Source organism: Saprolegnia diclina (genome assembly GCF_000281045.1).
Source record: "Saprolegnia diclina VS20 unplaced genomic scaffold supercont1.5, whole genome shotgun sequence".
In the NCBI taxonomy this organism is placed as follows: domain Eukaryota; phylum Oomycota; class Saprolegniomycetes; order Saprolegniales; family Saprolegniaceae; genus Saprolegnia; species Saprolegnia diclina.
This window is the reverse complement of record NW_008246072.1, coordinates 1,229,488-1,250,876: the sequence shown is the minus strand read 5'-3', so window position 1 is coordinate 1,250,876 and position 21,389 is coordinate 1,229,488. Positions and strand designations below refer to the sequence as shown.

The window sequence follows — 21,389 nt, the reverse complement described above, 5'->3', positions numbered from 1 at the left end:
TAGAATCGATCGGACCATCCAGTCTCGCAGGTATGTTGATGTCACGTTAGAGGTTAGTATGATGCTTACGTAGTCAGACACTTAATAGTGTGAAGATATGCAAAGATCGCCTTGTTCGGAGTCACTTGGAGAAGCTGCCCGATCGCATAGGAAAATTGCGTTCATACGTGCCTTCTCTAATGGATGCGCTGATGGTGTAAGGTGTAAGGTCACAGTCGAACGGGGCAGCTCGTCGACTGACGAACACTATTTCTTGTTTCACACCTACATGTGTCACACACTGTCACACGCAGGTGTGGAATCTCGTTTAAGTACGCTATATTCCTGGTATAAAACCGCACGGATCGACGCCCTTACATATCGCACTTAGTAGGGTATCCGCCGTATGTGAAATGCAAAGTGCAACATCATCAGCGGGCAGCAAGAGATGGAAGCGACGCGTGACCCGGTCATCTTCATCCACGGTACTGTGAGCATGGAGCTCTACGACGAAGGTTGACGCGCTGTATGTGCAGGCGTCTTTGGATGGGGCAACAAGTCGCCGTTGTACGGCTACATGCCCAACTACTGGCCCGTGAAGGCGCTTGACGAGGTCAACCCGAACCACCACATCGTTGACGTCGGGAAGGCGTCCTCAGACCATGATCGCGCGTGCGAAGCGTTCTACCAAGTCTATGGCGGTCAAGTCGACTACGGCGAGGAGCATTCGTGCAAGATGGGTACACAGCCGTTCTCTACCTGGCAACACCGTGTTGATGCTGGTGGCAGGTCACTTGCGCTTTGGCGCGACGTACCCCAAGGAGACGGCCATGCATCCGACGTGGAGCAGCGCAAACCCCGTGCACCTCCTCGGTCACAGCTACGGCGCGACGACAGGTGGCTCTCATGTCTTGACTAGCAGTAGCTCATCAACGTGTAGCCATCGAGCTCTACCAGTTGCTGTGTCAAGACGCGTTCGGCGTTGGCAGCGACCACACGTGGGTCAAAAGCATCATTAGCATCTCGGGGCCACTCACGGGGTATGTCGTCGTCTCTTCCACGGAGGCTCATCGAACGAGGCAGGTCGACGCTGACAAATCTCATGAGCGCCGACCTCGTGCGTCCGATGCCAGTGCTCAGCGGCGGCCACGTCGCTGTCATGGGCATTGGCCTCTGGTGGAAGGTGCAGAACTTTCTTTGTCCGCGGCTCAAGGGCATCTACGACCTCGGCCTCGACCAGTGGATGAACCAAACGGGCTGGGACATGTTCTACTCGACGACGAACCGCGTCCATACGAGCAAGGACCTCGGTTGATGCGGCCAGCTAGTGCGAGCGACTGATGCACTCTTCTTAGCGCTCTACGATCTCTTGCCAGACTACCGCGTCCAGCGCAACAAGCAGCTCGTGCACATGGACAAGGTCCACCTCTTCAGCATCGTCACGAACGCCAAGGACCAGCACCACGTGCCTGTAGGCCGCCGTTTTCCACGACGCTCGTATCCACATGTGTTGTAGCTGCGCGAGTGGGCGCTTGGACTGGCACTTGTCGTGCTGCTCTACCGGCGCAAGAAGCTCTGGCCGACGCGCATCACGCGCTGCTCGCTCTGCCTCACGGTGCTCGCACTCGTCTGGTCGCGGCTGCAGCGCCTCGACTACTCCAAAGCCCGCACGAGCCTCTGGGGCCTCATGTGGCTCATCCGCAAGCGCACCGAAAAGATGGGCGAAGACGCGCTCTACGACGGTGCGCTCGACACTTTTTCTTGGGATCTCAAACTCATGGAGATGCAGGCTTCAACAGCGACCACTGGGTGCACAACGACGGCATCGTCAACACGTACTCACAGCTGTACCCGCGGGTCGATGGGCCGGACGCGCCAAAGGACGACGACAAGGCGCCGAGTCGGTCGGCGTCGCATCTCTCGATCGATATTGAAAAGCACTGCCAAGACGACGGCGAGCTCCAGCGCGGGCGCTGGCACACGTACCATCTCGAGAAGAACCACTTGTGCGGCACACACTTTGACGGGCAAGCCAAGGCGCTGTACATCAACCTCTTCCGCATCCTCAACCAGCACTACGCCCATGACGCAGCCTTGTCCTCTACTGACAGTAGTAGCAGTCGGGACTCGGACACCGAGTCGCCATAGCCGGTCGTATTTGTACTATATTGCACAAGTCCTGTCTTAGCCTTCCTTGGCCATGTTGAGGAGCCGAAAGAGCTTGGTGTAGAGCTCTCGCGCGTCGCGGTCGCCGGCCGTGCCGCAAAAGTGGTTCTTCGCCACACGGTACACGTGCCACATGCCCTACCCGCACTCAGCAAGCGAGAGAGTTGAGAGAACGTACCGTGGGAAGGACCTGCACCGGGTCGCTCATGTCGATCGAGACGTGCGACGGGATGCGCGCAATGTCCTGCTTGGGCATGCTGCTCTGCGCGGGATACGTCTCGCAGTAGCGCGGGCACAGCATCGAGTACGTGTTGACGACGCCGTCGTTGGCCGCCCACTTGTCCTTCTCAAAGCCTAGCATACAATGTTGAGAGCTACACGGAGTGGCTTGCGACGCGGTACCTTCGTAGATCGGCTTGGACGTTGTCGTCGCGTGCCACCGCAGAATGTGCGTAAGGACAAACGGCAGCTTGGCAATGTCCACGGAGCGCAGCCGCTGTAGCATCACGACGGCGACGAGCCCCAAGAGCCACTTGTGCTTCTGCATCGTAGATTCGTCGGCGCCTGCTATGGTAGTCGAACGCGGGTACCTGGCGCCGGCGCCACAAGAGCGCAATGAGAAGCAGTCCCGCCACGTCAACGACGTGAAGCGACGTCGTCTCGTCATCTTTGGACACGATGCTCATGAGGTGCACCTTGTCCATGTGGACAAGCTGGCTGTTGCGGGCGAAGCGGTAGGCCGGAAGGAGACAGTCAAACGCTACGCAGGCTAGCATGCAGCGACAGAACAATCTGCAAAATGGTTGAGATACCGCTGTCGCCCGTCTTGAGCGGCATGTTGTTGACCGAGAAGATTGTCGACCAGCGGCAGTAGGCGAGCCACTGCGGCATGCGGATCGGGTAGACATTCTCAAGGAACGGAAACACTTGTTGGAGCTTCCAGAGCGTCGAGACGACGATCGAGAGGAGATGGTTGATGCTGCCAGCCTCGATCGTAAGGTCGTCCCGGAGCCCGCACATGTGGCCTACGCCCATACATTGTCAGTCCATGGGAAGGGCACAGAAGCCTACTCATGGTTGCTCCGCTCAGCGGACCCGCGATCGACACGATGCTCTTGACCCACGTGTAGTCGCTGCCGACGTGGAAGTAGTTGGTGCAGATGAGCTGGTAGAGCTCCAGCGCTAGACCATGTGAACTATGGCGGAAGCGAGATAACGTACGCACCTGTCGTTGCGCCGTAGCTGTGGCCAAAGAGGTGCACGGGGTTGGCGGCGCTCCACGTGGGATGCAGCGCCGTCGCGTACGTCTTGCCGTACCGCGCATGCTCTACGCCATCGCCGTCATCATCCATGGAGTGCTGCGAGCAATCGTACTCTTCTCGATCGCGTGCGCTTCACCATAGTCGACGCGGCCGCCCATGAGCTGGTAGAAGACTTCGCAGGCGCGGTCGTGGTCGGACGATGCGACGCCGACTTCGACCAAGACGTAGTTGGGGTTGACAGCGTCGAGGTCCTTGACCGGCCAGTAGTTGGGGCCCCAGTTGTAGAACGGGGTCTGCTTGCCCCAGCCAAAGAGACCTTCACATACCCGCGTCAACCTTACGTCGTCGATCGCATGATCCTCATCCTCGTACCGTGGATCAAGACCGCCGGGTGCTTTGTGCGCTCCATGCTTTTTGGTAACTGTCCAAGTGACGCAAAAAACGCCTGTCGGGTAAAACTCCTTGCAGGTTTATGCAGCGCGTTTTTGTCGGCATAAAACAGCGCGTCTGGTGCACGCAGGGACGCTAAACGTTTAACCGACTAAAAGCCGTCAGTTTTTCACCCGTGCCCATGCCTGCCTCGTGCGCCAACTCGCCTCGTGATGCTCGCGACGTCGACGGTTGCAGTTCACGTTGAAGTTGCTCGTATCCGGATGCTCCGGACAGATCTTATTTTCAGAAGACTCGAGATTGCAGTATCTTGGGTAGCTCCTTGGGTTGTATCATACAAGGGTTCACAAGAGGTCGTCGTCGTCGTTGTCGCCGCCGTCGTTGGTCGTGTTGAGGCCCTGCGCGCGGTACAAGTCGGCGATCTGGGCGGCTGTCGTGGCTTGCGTCGTCTTCTTGTCTTCGCGCAGCCGAATGAAGCGCGGGAAGCGCAGCGAGATGCCCTTGTCCTTGGCGACGTGGCCGATCGCGGCTGTGTACTTGGGCGAGATCGAGAGGTCGGCGCCGAGGATCTCCCAAACCGTGCTGGGCTCGAACCACACGTCCGGCTTGATCGTGTCGTTGATCTCGTAGTCGTTGCGCGGCTTATCGATCGTCTTGTCCTTGAACTGGGTGTAAAACTGCTGGAGGACCTCGTCCGAGAGACCCGTCCCGAGCTTGGTGATGCACTGGTACATCTCGGTCTCGGGGTCGTAGCACGCGAGGAGGTACGCGCCGTAGACGCCCGTGCGCTTGCCCTTGCCGTAGAAGGCCCCGACGGGCACGAGGTCGGTCGAGTCCCCGATGCCATCGAGATAGTCCTTCTTGAGCTACATCATGCGTGAGCAACGACAAAGCGGACAAGTGGAGCGTACCTTGAGCCACTTGTGGGAGCGGTTGGCCGGCTCGTATGTGGCTTCTTTCTCGAGGGTCTTGACCATGAGGCCTTCGCAGTTGCCCTTGACGGCTTCCTCGAGGAAGTTGCGCACGATCTCAACGGTCGTCTCCATGTCGTCCTCTTTCGTGTTGGCGACGTTGAGCGACGTCGCGAGCTCAAACGAGCCGTCCTCAATCTCGAACATGGTCTCGAGGATCTCACGGCGCTTCCGGAGCGGCTCCTTGAGCAGCGACTACAGAAACGTGGCTAGGAGTCGTCGACTTGGGATAAATCATTGTACTTCGCCGTTGAGGTAGATAACGTCGAACGCATAGATGCACACTTGGACCTTGATGTCGCTCAGGACAACGTTCTATACTTGGCGTGAGAAGCAGCGTCACGCGACTGCAGTGAAATACCTTGCGGGAGCGAGTACTGAGCACTTGGAACGGCAGGCGCTGGTTCGTCGTCTTGTCGACAGCGACGACCTCGGCGTCGACGATGCAGCTCGTCACGTTGTTCTTTCGCGCCGCCTACACACGTGCATAAGATTTGCATATTTCTTAGAGCGTACCTTGAGGATGCTGAGCTTGACGTCGGGAAAGCGCTCGGTGCTGTTTTCAAAGTTGCGCGAGAAGATGCTAATCTCGCCCGACTCGAGGATGTGGATCTGCGCGCGCTCGCCGTCGTACTTGTACTCGCACGTAAATGGCTGGTCCTGGAACCGATCGAGGACCATCGCGTACGACTTGGTTGGCCGCGCGAGCATCGGCGAGACAGGCACGCCCGGCGTGAGGTGGCACATGACCGCGAGCTCTTCAAACTGCGGAGCGTGGAGGCCCTTCCCGCCGTTCTCGCGCTCAAAAATCGTCAGCAGCGCTGCTGCGAGTGTTTCGTAGTTGGGAAATTCCGAGAACGCGCGCTTGACGCACTTGAGCGCTTCCTGCAGCAGCATGGCTTAGCTTCGGTAGTCAAATGAGATACTAGGATACCGCTTGCTTGAGCTTGTCGTTGGCTTCCTTGACGTGGAGAAAGGCTTGTGTGAGGGCCATAAGGATCGATTGGCCGGCAAGGCCGATGCGCAGCTTGCCCTGGAGGCCGCGAATGACGTACTTGGCCTCTTCGGACGTCTTGTCGCAGCGCACGAGGAGTGATTTGATGATCGAGCACTTGCTCGCTTGCGAGTTGTTGCCCGTCATACGGGCAATCTTGACCATGTCCGAGTAGACGTTCTGCACCGAGAGGAGCTTGGGCTTCTGGAATGTAAAGAGCGTGCTCTGCTTGGAGCGGGCGTTGAGCGCGACTTTGCCGAGGTCGCCTTCCTTTTGATAGAGCTCCTTCACAAACTTGGCGTTCGTGCCCGTGGCTTCGCCAATTGACTTGATGAGAATCGCATCGCCGATGCCAATCTGGACGTTCTCGTACGCCGGCGCGAGCTCGGTGCAGACGCAGAGGTAAATGCACGGCACGAGCTCGGACGGCGTAAGCTCAATCACGCTGCGGAGAAAGTCGGCCAAGGTGTCTTGGATCACGAGACTAGAAAGAAAACGTGACGCAAAACGTGTTGCAGAGAGCGTACCGGCCCGAGGTTTCTTCGATAAGCGCAAACACACGCGCAAGCGCCGCGTACGGGACGGCATCCCCAGCTTTCCAGCCACCGCGCTTCTTGGGGTCCTTCTCCTTCTCCTTGTACCCAGTGACGTCGCCCCTACGTCGATAGTGAGCTGATATAATGGTATCGACGCAATTGGTACATGGTAGCCGTTGACGAGGCTTTGGCTGGAGTCGCCGTGGACTCCTTCTTGGGCATCTCGGTCTTCTTGGCAAAGAATCCGCTCGAGGACTCGTCGGCTGGCTTTCTACGCACGTGTCAGAAGAGGTCGTCGGATGAAACGGTACTTGTCGGTCTCTTCGTCTGCCGCCTTTGACTCCGTGGTCGCAGGTTCCTTCTTGGGCGTCGCAGCCTTCGTGGGCGTCGCAGCCTTCTTGGGCGTCGCAGCCTTCTTGGGCGTCGCAGCCTTCTTGGGCGTCGCAGCCTTCTTGGGCGTCGCAGCCTTCGTGGGCGCTTCGACATCTTCGTCTGACTCGACGTTGCTAGCAGCCACGACTTCGTCCTCTTGTATGCCCATTGCCTCGTCTTCTTGTTCCTCGTCCGACTCGGCCACCGCCTTCTTTGCAGGCACCTTCTTGGCCCTATCAATGATGCTTAGTTCTCTAAAGGGATACTGCGCGTGTGCGTACGCAAACGGATCGTCGTCATCATCGTCATCATCATCATCGTCGACGACGCTGCGCTTCAAGCGCTTGCGGCCTATGCCACACAAGAAACTGGTACAAGCTCGTCATTGGCGGCGCGTACCAGGCGCTGCAGACGCTTCGTCCACCTTCTTCTTCCTGGGCGCTGCCTCTTCCTTGGCGGGCGTCGCCTTCTTTGACGCCGGCTTCTTCGTCGACGGCTGCTTGGCCTCAGGTGTTGCCGGCGCCGGCTTGGCCTTGGGCGCCTCGGCTGGCTCGTCCCCGGCAGGCTTGGAGCCGAAGAACGACCTAGGCCCGTGCGCATGAGATACCACGCGCCGAAGAGATGCATTCGGTGCGTACATGATGGACTGCTGGCGCTTGCTCATGGTGGGCACTTGCGGACTGCGCTCGACCTGTCGTATAAATATTCGCGGGCAAAAACGCTCCGAGAGTGATGGCTTTAAAGACCATCATTCGCGCAAACCGTTTGCGCGCGTTGTGTTCACCAAAACATATCGCATCGCACATCGTCTTAGTAGATGTCATTGATAAACTCGAGTTCGAGCGCGCTGAGCTCGCTATGGTCGTAGGCCTGGAACCGGCGCTTCTTGCCACGGCGGTTGGTGGGCTCGGGTGGGATGACGTGAACGATGGGGACCGAAGTCTTGGCAGCGCTCGGCGACACCTTTGGAGTAGGGTGTTGCGTAGGTGCCGTCGCCGAGAACTTGAACCGGCTCAAGTCCAGGGGCGCCGATGCGGGCTCCTGTGCGCGAGGAGGCGAAGTCGGCTCGCAACGGATCGCTGGCTTGGCCATGACGCTGTCGCGGAGAAAGTTCTGCGGGATCGTGGACTGATAGACCTTCTTCTTGACAACGGTCTTGGCGTGGCGCCACTCGACGTTGACGTCCATGCCGATGAGACTGGCATGGAGGAGGTGGGCGGACAGCGTAGCAGTCTTCGTCTCGTCCGTCAAGTGCACGACAAACGACGTCGGTGCCCCAATGGAAGGCTCCAAGAGGAGTAGCGTGCTCTCGCAGAGCACAAAAAGGTCATAAGCATCGCGCTTCTGCGTGAGGTTGTGCACGGCGCGCCCGCTGGGCTCTGGCTCGACAACGACTTCGAGTGAGCCCGCCGGGCCACCGCCAACCGCGTTGCCCACGTGAAAGGCGAGGCGCAAGCGGAAGCTTGAAATGGCCGCTGCAGCCTCGTAGATGTTGATCGCATGCTCGGTCGAACAGCCGAGGAAGTTTTGGACTGACCCGACCGACGCTTGCTGCAGTTGGCGCAGGTTGTGTACGCCACAAATGTCGAGGCGCTTGGCATCGGAGGCAGAAACGACATCCAGCTGCTGGAGCCCGAGGCAGCCGGACGCATCTTCCCACAAGCGAAGGCGCAGAGAGCGCCACAGCAGGTAGCAAGTGAGCGACTCGCGTCCCGCGCTGCGAGCAAAGGCGTAGTCGAGCGCAGCGTGCGCTACGCGCTCAGCAGTCTCGAGCGACGCTTGGGTTTCCATGACGAGTACGTCGTCACCGACGTCGATGTGGCCGAGGCAAGCTTGCAGAAGCAGGTTGGTCTTCATCACGTCGTCCTGAATCGCCGGCTTGCCGTTGGCGCCAATGAGGCGGAACCGGAGCCGCGTGTCATTCATACGCGTCAAAAGCGTCTTCTCGCCGCGGCGTAGAGGCACACGGGCCTCAGATGCGACCAAGTCGAGGAGCTTCGTCGTTGACACCGGCTCGTCGAAAGCTGAAATGATGGCGGACATTGAGTCGTGTTTCAAGCACTGCAAGCTCTGGATATGCCCGACTTCGGTGCAAGAGAAAGCAAACAAATCGTCTTCGTACGCGAGACGACCCGAGTTGGCAAGGTGCGCAATGGCTTGCATGGTCACAATCTTTGAGCAAGGATGCGGCTTCTGAGACGCCGACGGCAGAGGGCTTTGTGACCGTGTGTGCATGAATGAGCGCTAGCCCGAATAGACATAAAGTGACGTCAAATATACGAACCCGAACCGTTGTCCACTCGATCGCTTGCGACGCATCTGAGACCGTCTCAAGCGCAATCTCACAATTGAGTACGTCTGCGAGCACCGGCAGCAGCGAGCTCTCCAGCGGTGATGTGTCGGGATGCCTACAAAGGTGTTCAGCCGGTGACAAAAACGCAGTTGGGCGTACTTGAGCATCGCCTCGTAGTAGTGCTGCTTCTGTGAAGTTGTCATGATGACAGCAGTGCCAGACCTGTGGGAATGTTAAGCCTCAGGATCAAGCAAAATGTACTCGTCGCATACGTGTCGAAGCGAGGGCGCCCAGCGCGACCGAGCATCTGCACGATGCTGGCTTGGGTGTACTCTTGATATCCGCTGGTACCGCCTTGGTACATTTGGGTCGACTTGATGATCACGAGATGCGCGGGCTGTGCAATATGAATGCGATGCTGCATGATGGAATCGTACCAGGTTAACGCCCACGGCAAGTGAGCTCGTCGAGCTAATAGAGTGTGAGTTCATCATCTAGGCTCACGCACACATGCCAAAGGACAGAAAGCAGCCCTTCCACGAAGAGCCCTTCAATCGTGTGCCTACGTCTCGCGATAAGCTTCGAAATCATATTGGACGGTACTTGTCACTTTCGCTGAGAGCCGCATGGTGAAAGCCAATGCCACACTGAATGACATTGCGCAGCGTTTCGTTTTGAAGCTGCAATTCGAGTCAACCAAGTGGTTTGGCATACTGTAGGACATGAACTATGCACCCACGTGCAAGCATGCATCTGCCAGCTTCTACTTGCATCGATTGAAAACAGCCACATATTGCATTCCACTCGTACCTGCTTGATGGATGGGCGCATGATTGTCGTGTTCTCGCTGGCCAGTTTTCTAGAAGTTCAAGTTGAGGCATCGTGGGTAGGCAATCAGGCTCTGCTGTACGTTGCAAGGGCACACGCCGACTTGCGGGACGAGCAGAAGATGAGGGATGGTCTGCCATTCGAGTACTGCTTGACGAGGCGAGGTACTTGGTCATCCATGTACCTACTAGAAGCATCAGCATCCCGCCTTGAATAGGCTCGCGACGACTTGTCCAGCATGAACGGCTTGCCGTAGCAGTTGATTCCGACGACGTGAGTTTTCAGGGGAACTAGATTTCGCAGTGAGGTTATGCATATACTTGGATACACAAACCTGGTCGATAGTAAGCGCCAAACTGCGCACGCCCGTAAAATCAGTACACGTCGCAACGAAGCGAAATGTGGTACCTCAAAGATCATGTTTCGCGGGCAGCGGAGCCAAACGCCGAAGTCGAGAACGTTGGGGCACGTTGCGGAGAGTGCAATGATGCGCCTAGCCCACATTAGCTCAGCCAAAGGATTGTCTCTCAATAGCTTCGTACAAACTGGAAATCGGTGCGGACTGCTTGTTTCCATGAAGCTGGCACAGCGACGACGCATGCAGCATGCGCGTCACGAGAGCCTCGAGCGTCGCCCCGCGGGAAGCGTCGGCAACATTGTGGATTTCATCGACCATGAGCAGGCTGACACAGTTCAAGGCTTCCTATATGCACGAGGTGCTGCAGCAAAGAGTGCCAATTGGGGCCATTGTACCTTAGAATGCCGGGTAAATGCGTCCCACTGCGTTCAAGGACATAAAAACGTAGTGCCCTGCAGAACCCTACCTTCTCGGGCGTGCTAAGAAGAACATCGGCATGAGCAACGCTGGCAGAGGTGTCGTTGTTGTCCGAGAGCTCGCAAAATTGCACGCCAAAGCCTCCGAAGCGAGCCTCCCAGTCCTCGAGCCTTCGACGCCCATGGACGACATGTTGATGGAGGAGCGACCATGGTACCTCTCATGCAGTAGCGCCTTGATGGGGGCGAGGTAGAGTACCTTGCCGTGCGTCGTCGAAGGGCTCCTCGCCACCATGTTCATGTGGCGAAGGAGCGCGATCTCCATGACCGTGGTCTTCCCCGACCCCGTCGGGCTTGCGACGATCATGTTGTCGTGGGTCTGGAACGCCGGTGGAAGCACGCGCTCCTGCACCTTGTTCATCGTCGCGAAGGGGAAGCAAGCGGCGAGCTTCGCGCCGAGTAACGTCCTGAGCTCCATCGTCCGGCCGGCAAATCTGCAACTGACCAAGATCGCGCTTTCGCGCGCATCTATGTAGGTACGCCGTACTTAAATGAAAAAGCGTATCTAGTAGAGGCGCACTTAAATAGTATCTACTGCGATCCGAACCTAGTCGGGATTGCCGTGAATCGTGGTCGTTGAGGGAAGGCTGCAAACCCCGCTTGCCTCTCGCTGCGCCAGCTATGCCAAGCCTGGAGAAGATGATGAACATGATAGGAACGGATGACAAAAAGGGTTAAAACATAGACGAGTGGAGGCTACGGGTACCGACGAGCACGATCACTCGCCTTGGGGACAGTCGAGACAAAAAACGCGGTCGTACGCCTTGGAATAACTACACAGCAGCAGTATTCGCTCAGAAGCCATAGAACGCATTAGCCCATGCAGGCGTGCGCACGTACTTTATGGTGGAGCATTCGCCGCAGAACGCGTTGGAGCAGCCGACGCAATAGTTCTCGCCCGACGCCATGGCCCGCTCGCAGTGGTAGCACGTGGCGCCGCGCAACGACGACATGTCGCCCGCCTTCTTCTTGCCAATGGTAGACTCCCACATCATGCGAGAGAGTGCATCTAGAGCGGCCACGTTGATGAGCGTCGACGTCGTCGCCGCCAAGACTGCCGCTCGAGGCTCTGCTAGCCTCGGACGCCTCGGCGAAGGAGCGTACCGATGGGGTAGGCGCGGTCACGCCGGCGCTTGGTCGTGGCCTTGCACGCTTCCTCGCGCTGGAAGAACCCTCGCTTCATCGTCCTCGGCTGCGCGGCAAAACCCAAAATACCCCGCGCCGGATAATCAAACTCGCGCCCAAGCGGGATTTAGTGTGGGGCTTTGAACGTTCGGCACATGCCATCTCTATCACTCTTATTTTCGGCAGCCTGGAGTCACAACGGTGACAAACGCAACCTTTCACGATCGTGATGCCACAGGAAGAAACCCACATCGTACAGAGGCATGCATGTTGCGCCAGCCAGGTCGTACTCGCTTGGTGTCCACGCTCGGCGAGCAAAGCCGAGGCGAATGATGGTCGATGCTCTTTCATTTCGGCATGTGCCGAATTGGGTTTTGATTGGTGGATGTTGCGAACCAACCAATAAGAGCGGGCAGCGCGGGCAGTTGAACCTCAAAACTGGATACGACGATGGAGGACGTCCGCGCGACCAAGAAGCCCAAGCTCGACGCGCATGGCGACGACAGCGGTAGCGACGACGACGACGAGCAGGTCGCGTCCGTGATTGCGCAGTTCAAGAACGAGCAGGGCGAGCCCGTCGGGCCGCAGCTCGACATCCCGCTCACGTCGACGGTCGCGCAGATGGAAGAGCTCGTGAACCAGCTCCTCCAGAACGGCAAGAACAAGGTCCCGTACTCGATGTTTATCAACGACAATGAGATCACGCACAACCTGCAAGCGAGCGTTGAGAGCCAGGTACGATGCCATATTGAACTGCATTCATCGCTCATGCTGCTCTCTCCTAGAAAATCTCGACCGAAGTCGTGCTCAACATTACGTTCCAGCCGCTCGCGGTCTTCCGCGTGCGCCCCGTGACGCGCTGCACGGACACGCTCCAGGGCCACGCCGAGGCCATCTTGCACGTGAGCTTTAGCCCGGACGGGAAGAAGCTCGCGAGTGGCGGCGGCGACGCCACCGTGCGCTTCTGGGACACCAACACGTGCATGCCCCAGCACACGTGCCGCGGTCACAAGCACCACGTGCTCTGCACGGCGTGGTCGCCGGACGGTACGCGCTTCATCTCGGCCGACAAGACGGGCGAGATCCGCATGTGGAACCCTTCGACGGGCAAGCAGCAGGGCGAGCCCATGAAGGGTCACAAGCAGTGGGTCAACTCGCTTTCGTGGGAGCCCATCCACCGGTACCATCTTCCTTTCGATCTGCATGGTCATCTGATACTCTGTAGCAACTCGACGTGCGAGCGGTTTGCCAGTGCATCCAAGGACGGCTCGATCAAGATCTGGAACGCGCGCACGGGCCGCCAGGTCGCGTCGCTCTCGGGACACACCGACTCGGTCGAGTGCTTGAAGTGGGGCGGCGAAGGCCTCCTCTACTCTGCGTCGCGGGACCGCACGATCAAGGTGTGGGCCGTCGAGGGCGACCACGTCGGCAAGCTCGTGCGCACGCTCGTCGGCCACGCGCACCGCATCAACACGCTGGCGCTCAACGTCGACTACGTCTGCCGCACGGGGCCGTTCGACCACACGTTCAAGACATTCGACACGCGCGAAGAGATGCAGGCCGCGGCCCAAACTCGGTACGACGCCATTCGCCGCGGCCAGCCCGAGCGCCTCGTGTCGGGCTCGGACGACTTTACGCTCTTCTTGTGGGAGCCCGCCGAGAGCAAGAAGCCGATCGAGCGCCTCACGGGCCACGTGCAGCCGGTCAACGACCTTGCGTTCTCGCCCGACGGTCGGTACTTTGCGTCCGCGTCGTTTGACAAGAAGGTCAAGATCTGGAACGGCGCGACGGGCAAGTTTATCGCGACGCTTAACGGCCACGTCGGCGCCGTGTACCAAGTGTGCTGGTCGAGCGACTCGCGCCTCATTGTCTCGGCCTCCAAGGACTCGACCGTCAAGGTCTGGGAGCTCGCGGACCCCAAGAACGCCAAGGAGACGCTCTCGGGCCACGCCGACGAAGTCTACGCGCTCGACTGGAGCCCCAACGGCCAAAAGGTCGCGTCGGGCAGCAAGGACCGCACCATCAAAATGTACACAACTGCCTCTCGCAGCAGGAAAGCTCATCTTGTCCTTGTAGCTGGCGACACTAATCTATGGCAGACATCCAACCCACCACCATGTAGTAGACGCGGGCGTGTTTTTGCAAATATATATACCTCCCATCCTCTGTCGGTATCTTAGATCTTAGCTGTTGTGGAGCGCTTCGAATTTGGCAATGAGCGCAGCGACGTGGTCGCGGAGGTGGACGGCGGCGCGGTAGAGCCCCGACCCGAGCTCGTTGAAGGCCAAGCAGTTGTCCCAAATGAGCGCAAGGTCGTCCAGAAACGCCTTATCAAACCCGACGTTCTTGTCGTACTCGCCTTGCGTGAGGCGCCGCTGGACGGTCGCGAGGTCCATGCGCTTCTTGACAATCTTGTCGTAGCCCTTGATGCCTTGGACGGGCGACATAAACGGCTTGGCAAACTGGTGCGTCGTCAGCGCCGCGAGCACAATCTCCATCGCCTTGCTCTACACCAACAGTAATATCGAGTGCACGGTTCGTCCCCCTACCTTTTTTTTGGCGCCGCGACCCTTGAGGACAGCGTCAAAACGCATGTCGTTCTGGTGGCCCGTGCACTCGGCGCACTCCCAGTCGCCTTCCGGAAGGTCGTCGTCGCTCATGTTCAAGCACAAGAGGTGGTACGATCGCGGGCACTTGTCGCAGCACACGAGGTCGCCATCTTCCTTGCAGATGGTGCAGTAGTCGAGGTTCGCGTCCAGCTCGTCGTCGTCGTCATCCTCCATGTCCTCATCGTCGCTGTCGCTTTCGGGCGTCGGCGGCGCCTTGGGCTCAGCACCCCGCGCGCGCTTGGCCGGTGCAGTGTTCGAGTCGACCGACGGACGCTTTGCCGGCGCCGACTCCTCCGTCTTGGCGCGCTTCGCGGCGGGCGCGTCACGCGCCGCGGCGGCCGAGCGTGTCTGCTTGACCGGCGGCGGTGCTACCTGGCGCTGCGCGCGCGTCTTGACGCTAGGCTCGGGAGCCATGAACTCGGCGAATAATGTCTGCGCAATGCTCTTGGTGGGCTTTGCTTGCGGTTGTTGCGCTGCCGGCTCGGGGGTTGATTTGGCCGATTCTGGTGCAGATACGGCTTTGGCGTCTGGAGAAGAAGCCAGCGTCGACGCTTTCACTGCTGGCACAAGAGAGGGCGTCGCAGCTGGCGTCCCTTGCTGAGGTGGTATCGGCGTCGATACGTCGGCCGTGGCCGCCAAAGACGGCGGCGCCACTCGTGCGGGAGAGGCCGGCGTCTGCGTCACTTGCTGTGGCGACGTCACAACGGTCGCAGCCGGCGACGCCTGCGGGGGCGTCAGTGGTGGGGCTGCTGGTGTTTCTTGCGTTGGCGGTGTCAGTGCAGCCGTGACCGCGGTGGTTGCCGGAGCCGTCTGCTGGGACTCTAGTGTAGGGAGCCCGACCGCAGCTGCCGGCGTCCGTGTGGGCAACGAAATCGCTGGTGACGACGGTGCGGAAGTTGCGGCTTGCTTTTCTGGCGACGAGGCTGGGAGCGCTTGCTTGGGTGCCGTTGACGGGCGCTCTTGTTCAGGTGGCGCGACGGCCACTTGCAGTGGAGGGTCTACCGACATTGGGGGGTTCGTGGAAGCCGTTGCACTGACAACGTCAGCAGCAACTTTGTCCGGATCGTCCTCTTCGTTGGTCCCCGTTGCAGCTGCGTCGCCCAGAGTCGGTACCGCCGTCTCCAGTGCAGTCTCGGGGCGCTGGTCGCGGGGCGGTGATGCCGGCGCAGCGTCGTCACTCTTGTCCAGCACCAACTCGTTGTCCAATGGCATGTTGAGTAGATCCGTGGCTTCATCCGTCACCATGGCGCTGACGTTTTCGTCGATCGACGCATCGTCCGCGGCCGACGACACATTCGGCGACGGCAGCGGGACGTCATTGTCGTCTTCATCCAAACCTTCTGCAACGTCTGCAGACAAGCTCGCAGCCACTTCTTTCGCCTCGGGCTTGTCGTCGGGCGAGAGGGCTGACGACGCTTCGTTCGCCGACCCGTGCTCCGAGACAGTGCTCGTCGACTTGGCGTCGGCAGCCGTCACGACCGGGCCAAACGTGCCTTTGCTCTCTGTAGCAAACTCGGTGCGCGCGTGGAAGAAGCGGACAGGCTTGAGCCGCGGCTCGTCGTCGTCCGAGCCGCTCGACGTCGACGCGCTTTCATCAGCAGACACCTCGGTCGCGTCATCGTCTTCGCTCGGCGCATGGCGGATTGGCGGGGCCGGCGGCGGCACAAACGCAGGTGCCTTGAGCTGCGCGGCAGTCATAAGACTCTTGGCGGCTGTTTTGAGCTGCCGGGGCGCGTGCCCCGTGTCCTTGCTGTCGGCACGGAGCATCGCGTCCGACTCGAGGTAGGACGGCGTCTTGGCCTCGAGGACTTGCTGCTTGGAAGAGACGCGCGGAAGACTCTTCGCCGCGACCTTGGGTGGTGCCATGTAGCTTACAGGCTCCTTCGCATCGGCCACATCCACCACAGGCGGCTGTGGCGCGAGTGCAATGCGCCCCGTCGACTTGGCTGCCATCTTTGGCGCTGCTGCCGGTCGCGCGTACGCATCCAGTGGGCGAATGTGCTGCGCGTTGAGTGTGCGCACGGTCGCAAGCGGCGCTGCTGAGGCCGGAAGGGCCGCTGCCGACGGAATTGCCGTCAAGGCCGGCGGCGGCGTGCGGGCGTCGCGCTTCGCGTCGGTCGACTGCTCCCAGCCTTCGTAGCACTCAAAGTCCTTGGCAACGAGGCGCTCGCATAGGCCGCACGGGCATTCGTGGGCGCAGATGGGGCACGGAAAGACCTTCCCGCACAAGAGATCGTTCATCGTCGCGTTCAGAACCGACTCGAGGTGCCGCACGCAGATCGAGTGCGAGTAATCAAACTGAGGGCACAAGTTGACCACCATCGTGATGGCCGTGCCGTTGCAGAGGTGGCACGCCCCCTGCTGGATAAAGCTGCAGCGCGAGACGAGCGGAATGTTGCGCTTGACCGCGATCTTGTACGCGCGCAGCTTCCACTCATACGAGTTGACGTCACCAGGGTTATCTGTCGGGCGGTGCTGCGAGTCACCAGCCGTGATTCGGACGGGCGCGGCCGGCGCCGGCCGCGTCGCGGGCGGGGGCATCACGTCCCGTCCTGGGGCCTCGGGCGGGACCTCGCTGCCTGTCGTCGTCTTGGTCACGGCGTTGAGCCACGCTCTATTGGCGCGGTACGGTTCCGGCGCTGCATGCTACCGGAGAAGAGAAGATCGTCAAGTCCGTCGATCGAGCGGAAGCCTACCTCCATCGGGCCCGTCGTCGCAGTCGCCGTTCGACACCTTTGCAAAGCTGCCATACAAAATTCTCAATCTCGTTGATACACCGGGGCACAGAATAAACCGGGTGTCAACGCACGTGTACCCCGGTGTACACTCCCGCGTGCCTTCAAGATCGCCGGTTTGAATTTGAGAAGTTGCGCTCGGTTGTGCCCCGACGCAAGAATCACAACGTGAAATATGCTCTGGGAATACGTCGGTGTTTCAGGAAAGGAATGGATTCACAAATTTTAGGAATGTAAAAGAACTTTGAGCTTACGCGATGCGACCCGGTGTCTGCGACGCATTGAGAAGGCGAAAGAGCTTGGTGTAGAGCTCTTTGGCGTCGCGGTCCCAGCGTGTTCCGCAAAAATGGTTCTTCGCCACGCGGTAGACGTGCCATTGCCCCTAGTTCATACTCTGTTTCGTTCCAGTGGAAATTGCAGGAGTTCGCACCGTCGGCAGCGCGGTCGCCGCTTCTTCCAAGTCGATCGAGACGTGCGACGGAATGCGCGGCAAGTCGGGGTCTGCGGCAAACGTCTCGCAGTAGCGCGGGCGCAGCATCGAGTATGTGTTGACGACGCCGTCATTGGCCGCCCACTCCTCCTTTTCAAAACCTACGCGTCGCCTCAATACCCACGAGGACGACAGCCAAAAGCGCTGTCGGTACTGGCGTAGATCGGCGTCGCGATCGAGTGCGCGTGGCGGCGGAGGAAGAACGTCATGAGGAACGGCATCTGCGCCGCGTCAAAGGACCGGTACCGCCGCCACGCCGCGAGCCCGACGAGCCCCAGGAGCCACTTGTTGAGCTAGACCAGCAGCGTCATCGTCCATTGCACGCCCGCACCATCTTACCTTGCCGGCGCGCCACAAGACAAGCACAACGAGAACAGCAGCGACGTCGCGGTAGTGGGGCGACGGAGGCGCGTCATCGCGCGACACGATGCTCACGAGGTGGACCTTGTCCATGTGCACAAACTCGCCGTTGCGACGCATGCGCGACGACGGAAGGAGGCAGTAGGACGCTACGCACGACTGGATTCAGAGACACAATTTGCATGCAGTCGATGCCAACCCATGTCGCCAGTGGTCATGGGCGTGCTGTTGACGTCGTAGATGGTCGACCATTGAGAGTAGCCGAGCCACTGCGGCATGCGAATCGAGTAGAGGTTGTCAAGCCAAGGGAAGTGGTGTTGCAGCTTCCATAGCGTCGAGATGGCCGACCCGACAATGTGGTTGATACCACCGGCCTTGATCGACTCGTCGGCCTCGAGACCGCACATGTGGCCTGCAAAGGCGTCAGACATGGCACCCGGTGCGCATCCTACCGAGCGTCGCGCCGCTGAGAGGACCTGCGATCGACGTGATGCTCTTGACCCACTTGTGGTTGCTGCCGACGTTGAAAAAGTCGGTGCAGATCAGCTGGTAGAGCTCCAATGCTACTTTGTTTCGATATACGATTGTCGAGTGGAGTACGCTACCTGTCGTCGCGCCGTAGCTGTGACCGATCAGGTGCACGGGGTTGTCCTAGCATTCTGATATATGGGCGTTGCTGCATTCGACTGTAGTAGTACCTCGCTCCATGCAGCGTACAACGGCGTCTCAAACGTGTAGCCGTAGCGGTAGTGCTCTACGACCACGTGAGCGACCGAGTGTTGGAAGGGAGGTACGCTTCTCCAAGGCGTGGATCTCGCCGTAGTCGACGCGGCCGCCCATGAGTTGGTAGAAGACCTCGCACGCGCGGTCGTGGTCGGATGATGCGACGCCCACGTCGACCACGATGCAGTTAGGATTCACAGCCGCCAGCGCATCGACGGGCCAGTAGTCGGGGCCCCAGTTGTACAGCGGCTTGCGCTTGCCCCAGCCGAGGAGTCCTAAGATCTTATCAGCGCTTACTGTGCAATAGAGCTCTACGATCACACCGTGGATCAAGACGGCGGGCTCGGGCGTTCGCTCCATGGGCCAGTGCGCTCGTGCAAATGTGATCCTCCCCGATCTTTCATCCCCAACCGGACATCCGGATGGATGCGTGTGCCGGAACTTCAACTTGACCTTGCTCCATCGACGTCCGCGCCATCACGATCCAGATTGGCGTGCGGTCAAGATACTGCGGCGGTACAAACTCCAATGTGAGAGCTATACGTGAGGCCGGCAGTCAGAACAAAGGCGCAGGTAGACGTCCATGGCGAGGCAAATGACGGATGCGTGGTAGGTCTCGCAGCGCGGACGCCTTGAACTCAAGCTACCAGCGGCATGTGCTCAGCTGCTCGGAGAAGTAGCTGGCCGGACGCTCTGACCGGACACCATCGGGCTGGAGACGCAGCTGCTGTTTATGAATGCCTGCAATTTCCTTCCACGGCTTGGATGACGAGTCTAGTCATACGGACGCGGTCGGTCGATCTCCCATGATTTTTGCTTGGGGATCGGTAGGTGGCGACCGTAGCTTGGAACATTAAGCTCCACGAACATTGCGTCGAGGCAACAAGGACTCTCGATATGTGAAATCGGTGCGAGGGCGTCGTTGCGCGACGTGTCTGGCGGCTTTGCCTCGCAACGTACACTATTTCTGTCCGCTTTACACTATAAAACTCGATTCCTGATTTTTAGCCAATCACCAATCTCGGCATGGTGGGATTGGGCAAAAACGAAATTGGCCATGTCTGCAGCCGAGACGGGCGACGCCGTGCAGCAAGTGCTCCAACTGACCTTTGGCCTTGGCGCCGACGAGCTTCGCGGACAGATCCAAGATCTTATCCGCGTCTTCGACGTATGCATGTGCCTAGAAGCCGTCGCCTCATGCTCTGTGTGGGCTAGAAACGGACCGAAGAAGACGACCTCAAGGAGATTCTCCAGATCACGCACCCCAAGGCCCGACACCTCAATGGCTGGCACCTGGAGCGCCTCGCCATGGAGGAGTACGAGGAACACACGCCTCAAGACATTCAACGCAAGATCCATGGCATCAAGAAGGATATGCGGACGAGCCGATCCTTGGTCGATGCGATTCTGAACCGCGAAAAGGTCGCCTCGACCCAGCATCACTCGCGCCGTCTCATCGACACTGTACGTAGGACTGGGCCACGAAGCGCGACGGGCTCGTCACGGCCAAGATGGAGCAGCGCGAGGCCATGCAGGTCGAGCTGGACGTCGCCAAGCGCATTGTCCAGAAGCTCCATGCCGCCGACGAGATGAACTGCCCGACCGAGTCCCTCGCCGCCAAGCTTGCCGAGCCCGCGCCTGTGGAAGAGCGCTTGCTCGCGTCGCACGCGACCGAAGCCACTGCATCTGGGAACGTTGACCTCAGCGAGGCGCCTTCCATCTAACACAGCCTGCATTCGATGTACATGCTGTTGGCATCGCACTGGCGCTGCTCCTGAACATCATCACCACAAAGCCTAGTGGCCTCTGCAGCATGTATGTGAGATCCAAGGGGAAACGCATGGACTGTCGTTTTCGGCTGTGAAACGGGCGCTATTTTGTGTTTCTCGCGACGATGGACTTGGCGCTGGACGTCGAAGGAGCGCAAGTGACGGCCGCGACGTCCTTCGACAGCAAGTTCCCGCCCTCCAACGTCCTCGACGGGTACATGCATGCGTGTGCTTGGAGCACCGACCTCACGGCAACGTAGCGAGACGTCGACCAAGTGGATGACGACGGGCATGTACCCGCAAGAGATCGTGATCCAGCTCGCGACGGCCTCGGTCATCTCGCGCATCAAGACATGGACGACAAACGGTACATGATGCTACAAGGAGGAGGAGGAAGCGCATCTTGCCTGTAGCCAAGCACATGGTCGTCGAGGTATGTACGGGCCCGACGCCGACCAAGTGGGACAAGGTTGTCGACGCTCGTACGTGCCATTTTCGACCTCGCGTAGGCCTGACGGCTGTGTCTAGAGATCAACGAGAACGACGGCAACCTCCAGATCGAGACGCAGCCTGTCTCGAGGGAAGATGCGTCGTTTGTCAAGTTCAAGATCCTCTCGGGCTACAACGACTTTATAGCGATTCACCGCGTTAGCGTCGAAGGCAAGGGCCCGCGGAAATAGCTCTCGCGCATGTAACCATAGCACTCAACTCGAACCCCATTGCATGCTCGCATGGATCTGCGCTTGTAACTCTGCCTGCCTGGCGCATGCTGCCGTTGGTGTAGCGTGCGTTGGCAGGGAGCGCTGCTGGAGCTACGTGCAGCCAAGCCACGTCAACTGGCGGTAAGTAGCATACATGCTCCGAGGCTCTCTCGACGACTCCATGCAAGGAGCGTCAACTTGGTCTGGCGAAGACTCCATGTTGTGGAACAAGCGTGGCACGATGGAAAATCC

The 21,389-nt window shown here is 59.2% G+C and overlaps 10 protein-coding genes across 12 annotated transcripts; 4 read left to right on the top strand and 6 right to left on the bottom strand.

Moving 5' to 3' along the window:
- Positions 1-427: 427 nt before the first annotated feature.
- On the top strand, positions 428-2,127 carry SDRG_02486 (hypothetical protein; the record flags this gene model as incomplete). Its single annotated transcript, XM_008608077.1, has 8 exons — positions 428-464; positions 516-719; positions 769-876; positions 920-1,019; positions 1,063-1,289; positions 1,335-1,450; positions 1,496-1,721; positions 1,769-2,127. 8 exons carry the CDS (start codon positions 428-430, stop codon positions 2,125-2,127), a joined length of 1,377 nt encoding a protein of 458 aa, XP_008606299.1.
- A 36-nt stretch (positions 2,128-2,163) lies between these two features.
- On the bottom strand, positions 2,164-3,816 carry SDRG_02485 (hypothetical protein; the record flags this gene model as incomplete). The annotated part of the gene is made up of 9 exons (XM_008608076.1): positions 2,164-2,283; positions 2,324-2,499; positions 2,548-2,686; positions 2,736-2,905; positions 2,958-3,170; positions 3,217-3,327; positions 3,371-3,472; positions 3,520-3,723; positions 3,780-3,816. The coding sequence occupies 9 exons, from the start codon at positions 3,814-3,816 to the stop codon at positions 2,164-2,166; spliced, it is 1,272 nt and encodes a 423-aa protein (XP_008606298.1).
- A 174-nt stretch (positions 3,817-3,990) lies between these two features.
- On the bottom strand, positions 3,991-7,334 carry SDRG_02484. 2 transcript variants are annotated; one of them, XM_008608074.1, is made up of 13 exons: positions 7,309-7,334; positions 7,070-7,254; positions 6,952-7,021; positions 6,765-6,903; positions 6,610-6,674; positions 6,465-6,569; positions 6,290-6,418; positions 5,703-6,246; positions 5,285-5,653; positions 5,130-5,243; positions 5,012-5,083; positions 4,709-4,963; positions 3,991-4,663 (listed from the first exon to the last, which is right to left on the bottom strand). In XM_008608074.1, exons 1-13 carry the CDS (start codon positions 7,332-7,334, stop codon positions 4,142-4,144), a joined length of 2,595 nt encoding a protein of 864 aa, XP_008606296.1. In that variant the 3' UTR covers positions 3,991-4,141. The 2 variants fall into 2 exon arrangements, with proteins under 2 accessions (XP_008606296.1, XP_008606297.1); XM_008608075.1 differs by lacking the exons at positions 6,765-6,903; positions 6,952-7,021; positions 7,070-7,254; positions 7,309-7,334 and having other exon boundaries at positions 6,610-6,697.
- A 114-nt stretch (positions 7,335-7,448) lies between these two features.
- On the bottom strand, positions 7,449-11,028 carry SDRG_02483 (hypothetical protein). The gene is made up of 11 exons (XM_008608073.1): positions 10,545-11,028; positions 10,334-10,494; positions 10,200-10,284; positions 10,126-10,147; positions 10,021-10,081; positions 9,874-9,975; positions 9,774-9,822; positions 9,236-9,360; positions 9,123-9,185; positions 8,961-9,078; positions 7,449-8,914 (listed from the first exon to the last, which is right to left on the bottom strand). Exons 2-11 carry the CDS (start codon positions 10,465-10,467, stop codon positions 7,481-7,483), a joined length of 2,193 nt encoding a protein of 730 aa, XP_008606295.1. The 5' UTR covers positions 10,468-10,494; positions 10,545-11,028; the 3' UTR covers positions 7,449-7,480.
- Positions 11,029-11,277: 249 nt separating this feature from the next.
- Positions 11,278-11,864, bottom strand: SDRG_02482 (hypothetical protein). The gene is made up of 3 exons (XM_008608072.1): positions 11,730-11,864; positions 11,466-11,634; positions 11,278-11,398 (listed from the first exon to the last, which is right to left on the bottom strand). Exons 1-3 carry the CDS (start codon positions 11,806-11,808, stop codon positions 11,344-11,346), a joined length of 303 nt encoding a protein of 100 aa, XP_008606294.1. The 5' UTR covers positions 11,809-11,864; the 3' UTR covers positions 11,278-11,343.
- Positions 11,865-12,158: 294 nt separating this feature from the next.
- Positions 12,159-13,916, top strand: SDRG_02481 (hypothetical protein). Its single transcript, XM_008608071.1, has 4 exons — positions 12,159-12,485; positions 12,536-12,930; positions 12,976-13,779; positions 13,827-13,916. Exons 1-4 carry the CDS (start codon positions 12,201-12,203, stop codon positions 13,837-13,839), a joined length of 1,497 nt encoding a protein of 498 aa, XP_008606293.1. The 5' UTR covers positions 12,159-12,200; the 3' UTR covers positions 13,840-13,916.
- Positions 13,868-17,179, bottom strand: SDRG_02480 (hypothetical protein). The gene is made up of 3 exons (XM_008608070.1): positions 17,056-17,179; positions 14,300-17,005; positions 13,868-14,257 (listed from the first exon to the last, which is right to left on the bottom strand). Exons 1-3 carry the CDS (start codon positions 17,107-17,109, stop codon positions 13,934-13,936), a joined length of 3,084 nt encoding a protein of 1,027 aa, XP_008606292.1. The 5' UTR covers positions 17,110-17,179; the 3' UTR covers positions 13,868-13,933.
- A 106-nt stretch (positions 17,180-17,285) lies between these two features.
- SDRG_02479 lies at positions 17,286-19,042 on the bottom strand. 2 transcript variants are annotated; one of them, XM_008608069.1, is made up of 10 exons: positions 18,991-19,042; positions 18,739-18,942; positions 18,643-18,698; positions 18,550-18,595; positions 18,397-18,507; positions 18,144-18,356; positions 17,924-18,093; positions 17,739-17,877; positions 17,525-17,685; positions 17,286-17,476 (listed from the first exon to the last, which is right to left on the bottom strand). In XM_008608069.1, the coding sequence occupies exons 1-10, from the start codon at positions 19,025-19,027 to the stop codon at positions 17,345-17,347; spliced, it is 1,269 nt and encodes a 422-aa protein (XP_008606291.1). In that variant the 5' UTR covers positions 19,028-19,042; the 3' UTR covers positions 17,286-17,344. The 2 variants fall into 2 exon arrangements, with proteins under 2 accessions (XP_008606291.1, XP_008606290.1); XM_008608068.1 differs by having other exon boundaries at positions 18,397-18,595.
- A 682-nt stretch (positions 19,043-19,724) lies between these two features.
- On the top strand, positions 19,725-20,391 carry SDRG_02478 (hypothetical protein; the record flags this gene model as incomplete). The annotated part of the gene is made up of 3 exons (XM_008608067.1): positions 19,725-19,835; positions 19,883-20,089; positions 20,140-20,391. The coding sequence occupies 3 exons, from the start codon at positions 19,725-19,727 to the stop codon at positions 20,389-20,391; spliced, it is 570 nt and encodes a 189-aa protein (XP_008606289.1).
- A 170-nt stretch (positions 20,392-20,561) lies between these two features.
- Positions 20,562-21,116, top strand: SDRG_02477 (hypothetical protein; the record flags this gene model as incomplete). Its single annotated transcript, XM_008608066.1, has 4 exons — positions 20,562-20,650; positions 20,697-20,803; positions 20,850-20,918; positions 20,965-21,116. 4 exons carry the CDS (start codon positions 20,562-20,564, stop codon positions 21,114-21,116), a joined length of 417 nt encoding a protein of 138 aa, XP_008606288.1.
- Positions 21,117-21,389: the final 273 nt, after the last annotated feature.

Bases quoted from the DNA above. Each gene is read 5' to 3' on its own strand.
- SDRG_02484 (XM_008608074.1), bottom strand. From the start codon at position 7,334: ATGAGCAAGCGCCAGCAGTCCATCAT. The intron at 6,419-6,464 runs GTACCAATTGCG...CTATCGACGTAG, and splicing joins GCCTCGTCAACGGCTACCAT to GGGCGACGTCACTGGGTACA. The intron at 6,247-6,289 runs GTACGCTCTCTG...TTTTCTTTCTAG, and splicing joins ATCGAAGAAACCTCGGGCCG to TCTCGTGATCCAAGACACCT.
- SDRG_02483 (XM_008608073.1), bottom strand. From the start codon at position 10,467: ATGGTCGATGAAATCCACAATGTTGCCGACGCTTCCCGCGGGGCGACG. The intron at 10,285-10,333 runs GTACGAAGCTAT...AATGTGGGCTAG, and splicing joins TCCGCACCGATTTCCAGTTT to GCGCATCATTGCACTCTCCG. The intron at 9,079-9,122 runs GTACGCCCAACT...ACACCTTTGTAG, and splicing joins TACTACGAGGCGATGCTCAA to GCATCCCGACACATCACCGC.
- SDRG_02482 (XM_008608072.1), bottom strand. From the start codon at position 11,808: ATGAAGCGAGGGTTCTTCCAGCGCGAGGAAGCGTGCAAGGCCACGACC. The intron at 11,635-11,729 runs GTACGCTCCTTC...TGGCCGCTCTAG, and splicing joins TGACCGCGCCTACCCCATCG to ATGCACTCTCTCGCATGATG. The intron at 11,399-11,465 runs GTACGTGCGCAC...GCTGCTGTGTAG, and splicing joins GGCGAATGCTCCACCATAAA to TTATTCCAAGGCGTACGACC.
- SDRG_02481 (XM_008608071.1), top strand. From the start codon at position 12,201: ATGGAGGACGTCCGCGCGACCAAGAAGCCCAAGCTCGACGCGCATGGC. The intron at 12,486-12,535 runs GTACGATGCCAT...GCTCTCTCCTAG, and splicing joins AAGCGAGCGTTGAGAGCCAG to AAAATCTCGACCGAAGTCGT. The intron at 12,931-12,975 runs GTACCATCTTCC...GATACTCTGTAG, and splicing joins TCGTGGGAGCCCATCCACCG to CAACTCGACGTGCGAGCGGT.
- SDRG_02480 (XM_008608070.1), bottom strand. From the start codon at position 17,109: ATGGCAGCTTTGCAAAGGTGTCGAACGGCGACTGCGACGACGGGCCCG. The intron at 17,006-17,055 runs GTAGGCTTCCGC...CTTCTCCGGTAG, and splicing joins CGACGACGGGCCCGATGGAG to CATGCAGCGCCGGAACCGTA. The intron at 14,258-14,299 runs GTAGGGGGACGA...CTGTTGGTGTAG, and splicing joins GTCGCGGCGCCAAAAAAAAG to AGCAAGGCGATGGAGATTGT.
- SDRG_02479 (XM_008608068.1), bottom strand. From the start codon at position 19,027: ATGGAGCGAACGCCCGAGCCCGCCGTCTTGATCCACG. The intron at 18,357-18,396 runs GTAGGATGCGCA...ACGCCTTTGCAG, and splicing joins TCTCAGCGGCGCGACGCTCG to GCCACATGTGCGGTCTCGAG. The intron at 18,094-18,143 runs GTTGGCATCGAC...AGTCGTGCGTAG, and splicing joins CATGACCACTGGCGACATGG to CGTCCTACTGCCTCCTTCCG.